At 42.3% G+C, this 14,126-nt stretch overlaps 1 protein-coding gene across 3 annotated transcripts in view; it reads left to right on the top strand.

The window, feature by feature from the left end:
- Positions 1-14,126, top strand: part of abcc10 (ATP-binding cassette, sub-family C (CFTR/MRP), member 10) — an 89,301-nt gene that overhangs the window by 12,432 nt on the left and 62,743 nt on the right. For all 3 annotated transcript variants that reach the window (XM_078398803.1, XM_078398802.1, XM_078398805.1), the window contains exons 2-6: positions 421-613; positions 4,147-5,527; positions 8,589-8,816; positions 12,771-12,927; positions 13,227-13,375. In XM_078398803.1, the coding sequence (XP_078254929.1) occupies positions 453-613; positions 4,147-5,527; positions 8,589-8,816; positions 12,771-12,927; positions 13,227-13,375 (2,076 nt within the window). In that variant the 5' untranslated portion in view covers positions 421-452. The remainder of the gene's footprint in view (positions 1-420; positions 614-4,146; positions 5,528-8,588; positions 8,817-12,770; positions 12,928-13,226; positions 13,376-14,126) is intronic.

The raw sequence follows: 14,126 nt of genomic DNA on the forward strand, positions 1-14,126 counted from the left end.
ACATAACTTCAGAATTAAGGGACAAAAGTTTAGGGGTAACATGAGGGGTAACTTCTTTACTCAGAGGGTGGTGGCTGTATGGAATGAGCTTCCGGTGGAAGTGGTGGAGACAGGTTCGATTTTATTATTTAAGAGTAAATTGGATAGGTATATGGATGGGAGGGGATTGGAGGGTTATGGTCTGAGAGCAGGTAGATGAGACTAGGTCAGAGAAAGTGGTCGGCGTGGACTGGTAGGGCAGAACGGTCCTGTTTCCGTGCTGTAATTGTTATATGGTTATATGGTTATAGATATTAAACTGTGTGCAGTGACTTTATCCTCCAGTTGCTCTGTGTAGAGTCTAAGAGTCTTGCAAACTTATGGTGTTGTTGAGCTTGTTTCCTTATTTATATAGTGTATTATTATTTTTTTTATCCCCAGGTATTCGCTGATGCTTTGTTTGCGACCGTGGCATGGCTCAATTCCTGGCTGCTTTGTGTGACTCTGATCCTTCTAACCCATTTCCACTGTGGGAGAATGGCACCGTTGGATACTGCTTCACTCAGCTGGTTCTCAATGTGGTGCCTCACGCTGCACTGGCCTTTGCCAGTGCTTGTTACCTTAACACCCCTCGGTATGTAGCTTCCACAACTGTGTTTTTATATCAAAGTATCATCTCCCAGAAGGGAGTTAATCACTCGTCATATTCTGAACAATTCAGTGTGAGATTAAAGGAACCTGCTAGCTGATTCTGAAATTGTTTCTATTTGCTGAGGCTGTGTGAAGTGGTTGCCTTATAGATTATTGCATTGCAGGTAATTGTTTGGGCAGTCTCGTGTCCCTCCACAGATACTGCTTGGCCTGCTGAGTTCCTCCAGCAGATTGTTTATTGCTCCAAATTCTGGCACCTGCCATCTCATTTCCTACTTGAAAGATTTTTCTCCTTTATCTATTTGCTAAGATCATTTCATGCTCTCTTTTTGCACACCTAATGTATTTAGGTTCTCTCTTATATCCCCTAAATCTTTAGAGACTTGTCTGATACCAGTTTTCTATTCCTGAAATAGGCTTCCTTCTTTTCCCTTTTCAAACTTTCAGTATCTTGAACCAAAGTTCCCTAAACACTGTGGAGCTGACCTCTACTAAGGTGGGGCCTGGCATCAGCTCTCAGACACCTCCTCGTGCTTACCATTGGTCATGACCCAACTGGGACATCATTTCCCAAACCATCACAGATCTTATTGTCTCTGATGATCTCCCATTCATAGCCTCAAAGCTTCTAATTTCCCTGACGTGCACTGTCTGTTTCTATCTTCTTACCAAAATTCAGAAGCAGGCTGCCCTGGCTGTCAGACCCCTTGTTTCTGCCTGCTTCAGCCTGCCAAACTCCTCTCCAAATACCTTAATTCCATCAAGTCCCCCATCCCCTTGACAGCTCTCTCCAGGTACATCCAAAACACCTTGCATGCTATCTAATTTTTAAATAACAATTACGTAAGGCCATATCGACTCATCTTCAGTATGGATTACTTTACATCCATTCCCCATCAGGAAGGCTTCAGAGGCCTCCGGTTCCTCCTTGAACAGAGAGCCAATCAGTTCCCCCCTTCTCACATTCTCTTCTGCCTGGCGGGACTTGTCCTCGCCCTTGGCATTTTCTCATTTGACTCATCTCACTTTCTTCAAGTCAAAGATGTAACCATTTGTTAGATTGTCTTTTTGTTGGGTGCATTGAACACTACTTGTTCCAACCATACTGTGGCACCATTCCTCAACTCATTCTCCATTGTACCAGAGACATGGGGATGACTCCAACATCTGTGCAAAACCTGTTGATTACATCAACCTTACCAGTAACTTCCATCCTGCTCTCAAATTCACTTGGACTATCTCGGACACCACTCTCCCCTCTCTTGATCTCTTCGTGTCCATCATAGGGGACAGACTATCTGCTGACGTTCACTGTAAATCCACTGACACCACAGTTACCTTGACTACATTTCCTCCCACCCTGCCTCTTGCAAGGACACCATCCCTTCCTCTGTTTCTCTGACTCTGCCGCATCTGTTTCCACAATTATGCTTTCTAGTCTCGAACTTCTGAGATGTCTTCTTTCTTCAGTAAATACGATCTTCCCCCTGCTGTTGTCGTCAGACCAGTGCTGTTAGAAGGATAGATTGGAGACCCGTGACTTGTGATGTGCCTCAGGTATCGGTGCTGAGCTCGATGTTAGTCATATATATATATAAACAATTTGGATAAGAATATGCAATGCATAATTATGATTACGTTTGCAGATGACATTAAGTTACGTGGTATTGCAATCATTGAAGAAGGTCATCATGAATGACAGCAGAATCTTGATCAATTGGATCAGTGGGCAGAAGTATGGAAAATTCAGATATGTATGAGGCATTGCATTTTGAGAAGGCAAACCATGAAAGAACTATCACAGTGAACAATAGGGCCCTGGGAAGCCTTGATGAAGTGTTGGGACCTTGGAGTACAAGTGCACAATTCCTTGAAAGTGGCATCACAGATGGACAGGGTGGTGAAGAAGGCTTTGGCACGCTGGTGTTTATCAGTAAAGATATTGAATACCGAGGTTGGGACGTTATGATACATTTGAACCATTTGAGGTGAGGCCGCATGCAGTACTGAAGAAGGGTCTCAACCCGAAACGTCACCCATTCCTTCTCTCCAGAGATGCTGCCTGACCCGCTGAGTTACTCCAGCATTTTGCGATACCTATATAAGATAATGAGTCTGGATGGAGTTTATTCTCATTTGTGGAGGGGTTGTGGATGTAGGTGGCAGGTATAAAATAATGGGCGATGAGATGTAAAAGTAACATGGGGAAAACAATATCCATAAAATATGAATGGAGTGCACTGTCTGTAGATATGTTAGAAGCAACTTCCATTGTAGTCTTCAGGAAGGAGTTTGATTAATATAAATTCGAGAAAAAAATTGCAGGCAAGGGAGAAAAGCATAAGAGGTGGAACTAGTGAGTTGTTTCACTAGTGAGCGAGTGAGGACACAATGGACAAAACAACCTCATTCAGTACTCTGACCGTTCTATGATTGAAATCTGTCAGCATAATCCTCGATACTATTCTTCCTCGTGTTAAATGTATATAATGTTTTCACTTAAGGTAGAGAATTACACATTCTGGTTACACTTTCTTCTGAAACTTTTGTGTCTATTCATTTTTACATCATTTTTACATTTTTACATTCATCGTTAAAGGTTGTGGCTAAAAGAGTAACCTATTTGTTGTATTTCTGAGTGTAAAACAGAGTTGTGTAAAAAAGAGTCATGCGCATTAGCACAAATCTGTCTCGATTCTGAATCACCAGTTTTATAATACATAATAATAATACATTTTATTTATATAGCGCTTTTCATATACTCAAAGACGCTTTACAGAGATTTTGAGAACATAGGGGAAATGAATAAATAGATAAATAAGTAAATAAATAAATGAACAGAGAAAGGAGACAGAAGGTGAGGTGACCTTCAGTGGTTGAAGGCAGTACTGAACAGGTGAGACTTCAGCGATGTTTTGAATGTGGTGAGTGTGGGGGAGTCTCTAACGGTTTGGGGTAGTGAGTTCCATAGGGTGGGAGCAGCGATGGAGAAAGCCCTGTCCCCCCAGGATCTGAGTTTAGTCCGGATGTGGGGGGATAGGAGATTGGCAGCGGCAGAGCGGAGGGTGCAGGTGGGAGTGTGCCTGTGGAGGAGATCGGTCAGGTAGGATGGGGCCAGGTTATGGAGGGCTTTGTAGGTTATGAGGAGGATTTTGTACTGGATTCTCTGGGGGATGGGGAGCCAGTGGAGTTTATAAAGGACGGGGGTGATATGGTCACGGATCGAGGTGTGTGTGAGTAGACGGGCAGCGGAGTTATAAACAGGTAATGATGTGTAACAGGTAGTGGTGTGTAAAATGTGAAAAGGTCATCTGCTGCAAAATAATTGCTTTTATGAGATTATCAGATAAATTACACTTTGGGGGTAATCTCGAATACCAGCAGCATCAATAGTGCTCGATGTTTGTACAATATCCCAAATGGACATTATTAGCTTTGTAAGTAGCAACATCTCTTACGTTGATTAAAGAATGAAATTGAATTTTAAATCTTCTAAACCTGACTTTTTATTGGCAGATCTCGCTGGCAGAATTTCACATGGAGCTGGGAAAGCAGGATTATCATTTCCTTCGTTATGTTGGCTCTTTTCCTCATTGATGTGGTGACAATCATCTTTTTCCCAAACTTGACAACTCTGTGGCTGGAAGTGTTGGTGGATTCTGTTTCTGTGATAGCCTGGCTGGTTCACGGGCTAGCAATGATAGCACTCAGCAGATCGCAGTATGGCCGCTCGTTAGGTCCAACAGTTCTGATGATCTTTGCTGTCCTTCCTGCCCCGGCATTCATTATCATTCTGGTCGCTGATTGTCAGACTGGACAAATCACATGTTCAGAATATCTCTCAAGCTGGCTGCGATTCATTTTGATCAGTGCAGAATTAAGTTTGCTTATTGCTTATATTGTTGTGCTTGTCGCTTCGCACTCCAGAAGAGATGAACAGGGTTCTGAACGAGAGCCCTTGTTGCAGGGTCAGAGTATAGGACCTGAGGAACAGATTGCAGCTGAAGAAGGGACAAGTTGGGTCTCTCGCCTCTTCTACTGCTGGATGAACCCCCTCCTGAAGCAAGGGTATAATCGTCAGATTACCCAGCCCGACCATGTCTACCAACTTCCACCAAAACTTCGCACCCAAACTATTGAAGAACTTTTTCAGAAATGCTTGCAGATATGTAAGCTCAGAGAAGCATCAAAGAAGGGAGGTAAGCAAGCCGAACAAAAATCGAAACCTGCTAAGAGTCGGAGACCCCGCAGAAATTCATGGAGAGATCGAAGGGCATCTGCAGAGAGCCAAGAAGAGACCCCGCAAGCAAACCAAGACATAGAAGTATCCGCAGTCTTGCACAAAGCCTTTGGCTTTCGTTATTACTCCCTGGGTATATTAAAATTTATAGGCAACATGCTGGGCTTTGCAGGACCTCTGCTTTTAAATCAGCTGGTCAATTTCATGGAGTCTGGCAGCAAGCAAATCAACAAAGGCATCTGGTATACATTAGGACTGTTTCTGAGTACCTTTGCAGGAGCCATTATACTCAACCAGTTCAACTATCACGTCATGATGATAGGCATGTCAGTTCGGTCAGCGATAATCTCTGCCATCTATCGTAAAACTTTGCGTGTCAATGCCACCTGTCTTTCGAAGTTCTCAGTGGGTGAGATTGTCAACTTCATGAGCACTGACACAGACCGGATAGTGAATTTCTTTCCCAGCTTTCATGAAGTGTGGAGTCTGCCATTTCAGTTTAGTATCACTCTCTACCTTCTGCACCAGCAGGTTGGTGTGGCATTTCTAGGTGGCCTTATTCTAGGGTTACTACTGATACCGATAAACAAAATCATTGCCAGCATTATAATGGAAAATAGCAAGAAAATGCTCGGGCATAAGGATTCCAGAGTCATGGTAAGCATTACATAAAATGTTGAATCAAGGAAATGCACAACCAGTGTATTCTTCATGAAGTCCCTCCACCCTTCTCTGTCTAACTGTTTCAGCCTTTCCTCTGTTTCAGCCTTTCCTCTGTTTCATTTCCTTTTGCATGTTAGTCTCACTTCCAAACGTGCAATTTGGCTTAACTGTAACTTAGTGGCAACACTTTCTAAGTGCGTATCTTCTGGCTTCATTAGTTTTATTTGTGGATATTATATATTTATGTTCAAGAGTTTTGAGCTCACAATAAAGGAAACAACCTTTCGTACAAATTTTAAACAACTCCCAGAAGGTTACTCAGTAGACACAAAGTGCTGGAGTAACTCAGGTCAGGCAGCATGTCTGGAGAATATGCATATGCAACGTTTCGGGTCAGAACCTTTCTACCCCAAATTTTTATTTTGTTCCAAAGAGTCCCAGTATGTTTGTCCGTACTGACACCATTTTGGACCTTCTCTAGTGCTTTTTGTGTCTATTTGGAAATCAGGATTGTCACAACCTTCCTCTTTTCAATTCCATTACTCTAGAAATGAACCATTTACTTCATACTTTTTATGACCTTGTTAACTTATATTATGAACCTTTACCCTTCTATCCCAATGTTTCTCAATAAAAAAAGTAAATAAGTTGATTCTGATATCTTTTACAACAAATTATCTGGAAGCTAATTGGCCTTCATAACGAGAGGATTTGAGTATAGGTCCTTCTCAGTTGTGTAGGGCCTTGGTGAGACCACATCTGGAGTATTGTGTGCAGTTTTGGTCTTCTAATTTGAGGAAGGACATCCTTGCTATTGAGGCAGTGCAGCGTAGGTTCACGAGGTTAATCCCCAGGGTGGCGGGACTGTCATATGAGGAAAGATTGGAAAGACTGGGCTTCTATTCACTGGAGTTTAGAAGGATGAGAGGGGATCTAATAGAGATGTATAAAATTATAAAAGGACTGGACAAGCTAGATGCAGGAAAAATGTTCCCAATGTTGGGGGAGTCCAGAACCAAGGGACAGTCTATGAATTAAGGGGAGGCCATTTAAAATTAAGGTGAGAAGAAACTTTTTCACCCAGAGAGTTGTGAATTTGTGGAATTCTCTGCCACAGATGGCAGTGGAGGCCAATTCACTGGATGGATTTAAAAGAGAGTTAGATAGAGCTCTAGGGGCTAGCGCAATCAAGGGATTTGGAGAGAAGGCAGGCACGGGTTACTGATTGTGGATGATCAGTCATGATCACAATGAATGGCGGTGCTTTCTCGAAGGGGCAAATGGCCTCCTCCTGCACCTATTTTCTATGTTTCTATGAATCAGCCATTTCAGGTTGCATCAAGCTTAGTTTAGGAAAGGTTTGCCCAAGACCATGAAAAAATCACAAGAGAGTTTGGATGTAACATTGTCCATCACCCTGACCAAACTCCCTGCCAAAGACTCAATTTACACTTCACCCTGCCTCAGAAAAGCAGCCGACATAATAAAAGACTTGCCCAGCCCCATCATTCTTCCTTCTCCCTGCTCTTGTCGGGTGAAAGATGCAGAATCTTGAAAGCGAGCACCCCCAGGAAGGAACAGCTTCTTTCCCCCTGTTATCAGGCTTCTGAATGGCCCTTCTATAAACTAGGGTACCGTCTGATTCACTTCTACCCCATTACAGTAATTGGACTTTGTCTCTGGAGCTGTTGCTCTACCATGCTGAGAACTATATTCTGCTCTCCGTATCTTTCCCTTTGCTCTACCGATTGTACTTTGGTTCGACCTTTGTATTTATGTACAGTATTATCTGTTTTGATTGGATTGCATGCAAACAATGTTTCTCACTCCACCTCTATAAATGTGACAGTAATAAACTAAACCTAACCCATAATTTTATTTTAAACTAGGATATCTCTTTTTGAATCTCTATTTCTTTTAATTAACTTCTTTTTACAGCCTCCTTCCCTCTATCAAAATGCAGGAAACATCCCTCAGCTGATCTGCTTCTTATCGTGTCCACACATGTTAGATATTGTGTTTCAGCCAAAACTGAACACAACTCTTAGCAATATCATTGTTCTCTTAGCTGATGAATGAGTACTCTACTTGTTGAAAAACACTTAGACATTGTACTGAAGGGCTTGGTATTTGGGGACTTTGTCAGGACTAGTGCTGCCACTTCAAAATTCGGCATACTTGTCGTCTGATCGTTAGCTTTTGGGGCAATCATGAAATGAGGTTCTGATCTGGGACATGGGACTACATGTGATAAACATTGAAAGCAGTTCCCAGTGGACTGACAGATCAAGGTTGTTGCCATGCATTCACTCATAGAAGGGGTGGATAATTAATTAGATAATGAACAAGGGAAGCTCAAAGAACAGTTCAATTTCCAGTGATCACAGGGGGCAGCACATAACTGATATAAAGGCTGAAGCATTTGTAATGGCCGTCTTCCGTGTATTATCCATTCATGCTTCCTCCTGAGCTCTCCACCATCATTGTCGTCAGTTCATTTGATTCACCCCATGATCGGGAAAAAAGGTTGGTGAATTTCAGGGTTGAAGCACAGCACTTTTCCAGCAGTACTTCTATCCCACATATATTAGAAAATAGAAACAAATAACTAGGATTGATCTCAGTAGCTTCAGGCTTTGAAATTTTTAATGGGAGGGATCAAGGGAAATGGCAGATAGAAGAATGTAGCTTTTTGAAGACTGATAGGCTTCCATGTCTTACTGTATTTATTTTGAATAACCTTCAGTCTGAAGAAGGTATCACAAAATGCTGGAGTAATTCAGCAGGTCAAGCAGCAAATTCACTCCTTCAGTCTGAAGAAGGGTCTCGACCCGAAACTTCACCCATTTATTCCCTCCAGAGATGCTGCCTGTCCTGCTGAGTTACTCCAACTTTTTGTGTCTAACTTCGATTTAAAGCAGCATCTGCAGTTCCTTCCTACACATGTATTGGTTTTGAATTACACATCCTATTCCCTGCTTTACCTCCTGGTTCATTGGGCTGAATTACATTTCTTGGATTACTTGCTAACTTTTTTTTTAAATTGATTTTCCAGCTGATGACTGAGATTCTGTTTGGAATACGGGTAATAAAATTCTACACCTGGGAGGACCATTTCATGGCAAAGATTGATAACTACAGGAAGCAAGAGCTGCACCATCTCAAAATCATCAAGTATCTTGACGCAGTTTGTGTTTACATGTGGGCAGCCCTGCCTGTCGTGATTTCCATCGTCACTTTTGTCACCTATGTCCTAATGGGACAGCAGCTAACTGCTGCCAAGGTCAGTCACTTATCTCTCGATAGCAGCCCAACAATGTTTCCAAGGATATTTAACCCTCTTTCCAGTTTGCAGATGCCTGGGAATCTTCTGCACTTACAGAAAAGTGGACAGACTTGTTCAAAAAAGAAAGTGCCTAGGTTGACCATCTTTAGGATGCACAAAGATTAGAGTAATCGAGTAACACAGCATGGAAACAGGCCTTTTGGCCCACTTTGTCCATGCCAACCAAGATGCACATCTAACCAAGTCCCAATTTTCCACCTATGAACAATATCGCTCTTTTCTATCCATCTACCTGTCCAAATGTCTTTTGAATGTTGTTATTGTACGGCTCAACTACTTCCTCTGGCAGCTTGTTCCATAAAAGTACTACCCTCTGTATGAAGGAAGGAACTGCAGAAGAAAAAGCTTTCCCTCAGGTTCCTATTAACATCCCAACTTCTATATTCAATGGTAGACGCAATATTCTGGAGTCAATCAGCGGTACAGGCAGCATCTCTGGAGAGAAGTAATGGGTGATGTTTCGGGTCGAGACCCTTCTTCAGACGTCACCCATTCCTTCTCTCCAGAGATGCTGCTTGTCCCGCTGAGTTACTCCAACAATTTGTGTCTACCTTGGATTTAAACCAGCATCTGCATTTCTTTCCTACACATTCTATATTCAATGCCTTTATTGATGAAAGCCAGCATACCAAAAGCCTTCTTCACTACCCTACCTGTGACACCACTTTTGGGGAACTATGTACTTTTACTTCTAATCCTTTCTCTTCTACAACACTCCCCAGGAGTGACGTTCACTGTCAAAGTCCAATCCTGATTTGACTTCACAAAATGCAATACCTCATAGTTATCTGAATTAAACTCCATTTGCCATTCCTAGGCCCACTTTACTAGCTGATCAAGATCCCTCTAATTTTTGATTATCTTTTTTGTTGTCACCAATACCACCTACTTTTAGTGTAATCTGCAAACTTACTTATCATGTCTTGAGCATTCTCAAGCAAATTGTTGATATACATGACAATCAATATTGGGCCATCCATTTTTAATTCCTTGAGCGAACTATTATGATAACAAAATGGCTTAGAAGTTAATCTGCATAATATCTTAAAACAGGATGCAAGATGAAAGTTGTGTTAATCGGCTTTGTTTCTGAGTGAGTTTTTAATTGGTTGTTCTTTAGATATGGACTTCTTGATGAGAGAATTATTTGCTTATGTATTTTATGGTACATGGATGATGTAAAGGTTTGCACATTGCCCTAAACACATTGCTGATCTCCCAGTTGAGTCTCTGTTGAGTCTCCTCTCAACTACATTGTTTGAATCACGAGACACAACTGCTGGAGGAACTCAGTGGATCCAGCGGCATCTGTGCAAGCAAAGGATAGTTTGAGATCCTGCACCAGGCCTGACAATGTCAAGAACAAGAGACCGTTGGAGGAAGTGTAGTCTAGGCAGCTGTGAAGACTGTTAGTTTATAGTAATTGTCGGTAGATATTTTGTCTCCTGAGATGGAGATGGATCCAGAAATGGGAGAAAGGTGTCAGAAATAGTTCAAATTAATTTCAAGGCGGTGTGGACGGTGGTAGTGAATGTGTAAGAAAGTAACTGCAGATGCAGGTACAAATCAAAGGTATTTATTCACAAAATGCTGGAGTAACTCAGCAGGTCAGGCAGCATCTCAGGGGACAAGAAATGGGTGATGTTTCGGGTCGAGACCCTTCTTCGGACTGATGTCAGGGGGGCGGGACAAAGGAAGGATATAGGTGAAGACAGGAAGATAGAGGGAGAACTGGGAAGGGGGAGGGGAAGAGAGGGACGGAGGAACTATCTAAAGTTGGAGAAGTCAATGTTCAGTCTGACCTTTCTGTCTTGGGCCTCCTCCAGTGCCATAGTGAGGCCCACCGGAAATTGGAGGAACAGCACCTCATATTTCGCTTGGACAGCTTGCAGCCCAGCGGTATGAACATCGACTTCTCCAACTTTAGATAGTTCCTCCGTCCCTCTCTTCCCTCCCTCTTCCCAGTTCTCCCTCTATCTTCCTGTCTCCACCTATATCCTTCCTTTGTCCTGCCCCCCTGACATCAGTCTGAAGAAGGGTCTTGACCCGAAACGTCACCCATTCCTTCTCTCCTGAGATGCTGCCTGACCTGTTGAGTTACTCCAGCATTTTGTGAATAAATACCTTCGTGGTAGTGAATGTGATTTTTTTTAAATTCCATGCAGATGCAGGAGGCAGCACTAATGCAGTAATTGATATTCAAAACCTACCTTAGCACCACTTCACAATTCTTTCTCTGCTACAAAGATGGACTTCATGACCAGCAGACCTCAAGCGGTTAGAATTGACCATAATATTTATTCCACCCTGATCCTCTATTCAGCTACCCCCAAACAAAGATGTCCACTTTAGTCCTTGAGGGGCCTGATTCTCTCCCCGGTTAAACTTTTTTCCCCTTTAAATACTTATGAAAACTCTTCATGAAGGTTATCTAACATTACAACAAGATCTTGATCAACTGGGCCAATAGGCTGAGGAAAGGCGAATGGAGATTTCTCAAATAAATGTGATTTATTGCGTAACAGTAAGACAAACCAAGGCAGGACTTCCACAATAAATGATAGGGAGACCTAGGGTGCTGATACATAGCTCCATGGGAGTTGTGACATGGGTAGACAGGGTGGCGAAGAAGGAGCTTGGCGTGCTCGTCTTCATCACAAAGGGTGCTGAGTACAGGATTTGGATGGCATATTACAGCTGTACAAGACATTGGCATGGCCACATTTAGAGTACTGTGTACAGTTTTGGTCACCCTGCTTTAGGAAGAATGTCACTAAACTGGAAAGGGTGCATGAAAGATTTTACATAAAGCCCGCGGTCTATGGTAAGAAGAGGCCGACTCGGGAGCTCCAATGCTGCGGAGAGTATTTCAATCCGTCCCGACGCGGGAGTTTCGATCATCCCGACATGAGGGCCTCAGATATCCAGCGGTGACTGCGGACGGTTCAATAGCCCCGACCGCGGGTGAACAAAGAGGAAGCTGAGTGAACTTTATTACCTTCCATCACAGTGAGGAATGTGGATTCCACTGTGGTGGATGTTTATGTTACATTTTATTTTATGTGGCTGTGTGTCTTGTTGCTTTTTACTTCGTATGGCTGTATGGTAACAAAAATTTCACGGTACCTTAATTGGTACGTGTGACAATTAAATTGATTCTTGAAAAGAATTACAAGGATGTTGTCTGGAGGGTTTGAATCATAAGGAGAGGCTAGATTGGCTGCATCTCTTTTCCTGAGGACATAGGAAGCTGAGCAGTTATCTTATAATAGAATTATGAGGTATTTGGATAGGGCGAATAGTCAGACTTTTTTCTGGAGTAGGGGAATCTAAAATAATATGACGTTTAAGGCGCAAGGGAAAGATTTTAAAGGGATCTGCGAGGCAACTGTATCGCACAAAGAAGAATCACACTGTATCGCAAGAGCAAGGTGCCAGAGGAAGTGGGAGAGGCAAGTACAACTAATATTTAAGAGAGCCTTGGGCATGGACAGGAAAGATTTGGAGGAATATGGGCCAGGAAGTGGCAAATTGTACGAGCTCATTTAGACATCTTGGTTGGCATTGCTGAGTTAGGTCAAAGGTTTCCTTGTAAAGCTTTATGACAACCCCTGCCTCTCTTGCTTTTTCTACATCCCTATCATTCCAGTACCTCACTCTTTCTGACCCCCCTACATGTCCTCCCTCCTCACAACACCCCCTCATTCTCTGCCTGTATTACCTTTCCACAACCGCTCTTCCCCAACACTGCCTCGATCCATGCCCCAACCCATTTCTCTCAGCCCTATAATTCCATCTCCCCCTCTGCGTTCACTCCAAAGCCTGGTCCATCCTCGTGATATATTTTTCCACAACCCGTTCCCAAAACATGCTCCCTTTTCCTTCTTACAGGTGTTCACCACCTTGGCTTTGGTGGGAATGTTGATCATGCCCCTGAATAACTTCCCCTGGGTCCTGAATGGAATAATACAGGCAAAGGTCTCCTTGGATCGGATCCAGCACTTTCTGATATTCTCAGACCAGGATTTGACCTCCTACTATACTGCAGGTAAATCAGCGAGTTGAATCTCACTTCCAAATTGTCAATATATCAGATATTTACCGAAGAAGGTGAGAGTATTTCATTAAATTTCACATTGCTACTTTTGCTTTGTTGTAAAAAAATGCTTTGCCACAAGCAATTTTTTTAAAACTAACTTAAATGTATTCTACACCAAGTTAAATACTGCCTCTTGTTTTCTGCTATTTTATTTCCAATATAGTTTTTAAATTAACTTTTTTCTGTGCTTCATTATATTATGTACCATGTACGTGTCCTGAAACATGGGAACTTTGTGCCTTATACAGACCCATCTGAGGATTCTAACTCAGCAATTGAGCTGCATGATGCTTCCTTTGACTGGAGACCATGCAAAACGTCTGATGAACCCAGCAACGAGGAGGCTGAGCATGACGGCAGTACGGTGCTCTTGAATCTGAATCTAATATTGAGAAAGGTAAACATAAAAAGATAATCGTTATTTTATGTTCATGTATGGAAAGGATTAATTGTATTGTCTTAAGCTTATTGATGTTCTAACTTTTTTTTGTGGCTATGTTCACTCATAATCATGTTTATTAAGGAGTTTGTCACTTTCAAAGTAGCGATAGAATGGGGCTGACCATAAAGGAACAGTCAATTTCTGAATTTAATTGATGACAATTTACACATCATGTGATGTTAGTGGGAGAGAATTTTTCAGCAAAGAAAAATATGGGCTAACACAAATTGAAAATCAGAAATCTGCAGATGCTAGAAATAAAGTAAAACCAGAAAATGCAATAAATATTCAGCAGGTCAGACAGCAGCTGCGGGTAGAGAAACTACGTTGTTGCTTCTGGCCGAAGACCCTCAGTCAGGTTTCCAATTTGAAACATTAACTCTTATTTCTCCTTCCACAGATGCATTCTGAGTATTTACAATATTTTCTATTTTTATAGCAGACTTGCAATATCCTTCTTTCAGAATTTAAATAATACATAGAAACATAGAAAATAGATGCAGGAGGAGGCCATTCGGCCCTTCGAGCCAGCACCGCCATTCATTGTGATCAAGGCTGATCATCCACAATCAGTAACCCGTCACAAAGCTGGGTGGCAGTGTGAACTGCGAGGAGGATGTTAGGAGGTTGCAGGGTGACCTGGACAGGTTGAGTGAGTGGGCAGATGCATGGCGGATGTAGTATAATGTAGATAAATGTGAGGTTA

Source organism: Rhinoraja longicauda, chromosome 5 (assembly GCF_053455715.1).
Source record: "Rhinoraja longicauda isolate Sanriku21f chromosome 5, sRhiLon1.1, whole genome shotgun sequence".
NCBI lineage: Eukaryota > Metazoa > Chordata > Chondrichthyes > Rajiformes > Arhynchobatidae > Rhinoraja > Rhinoraja longicauda.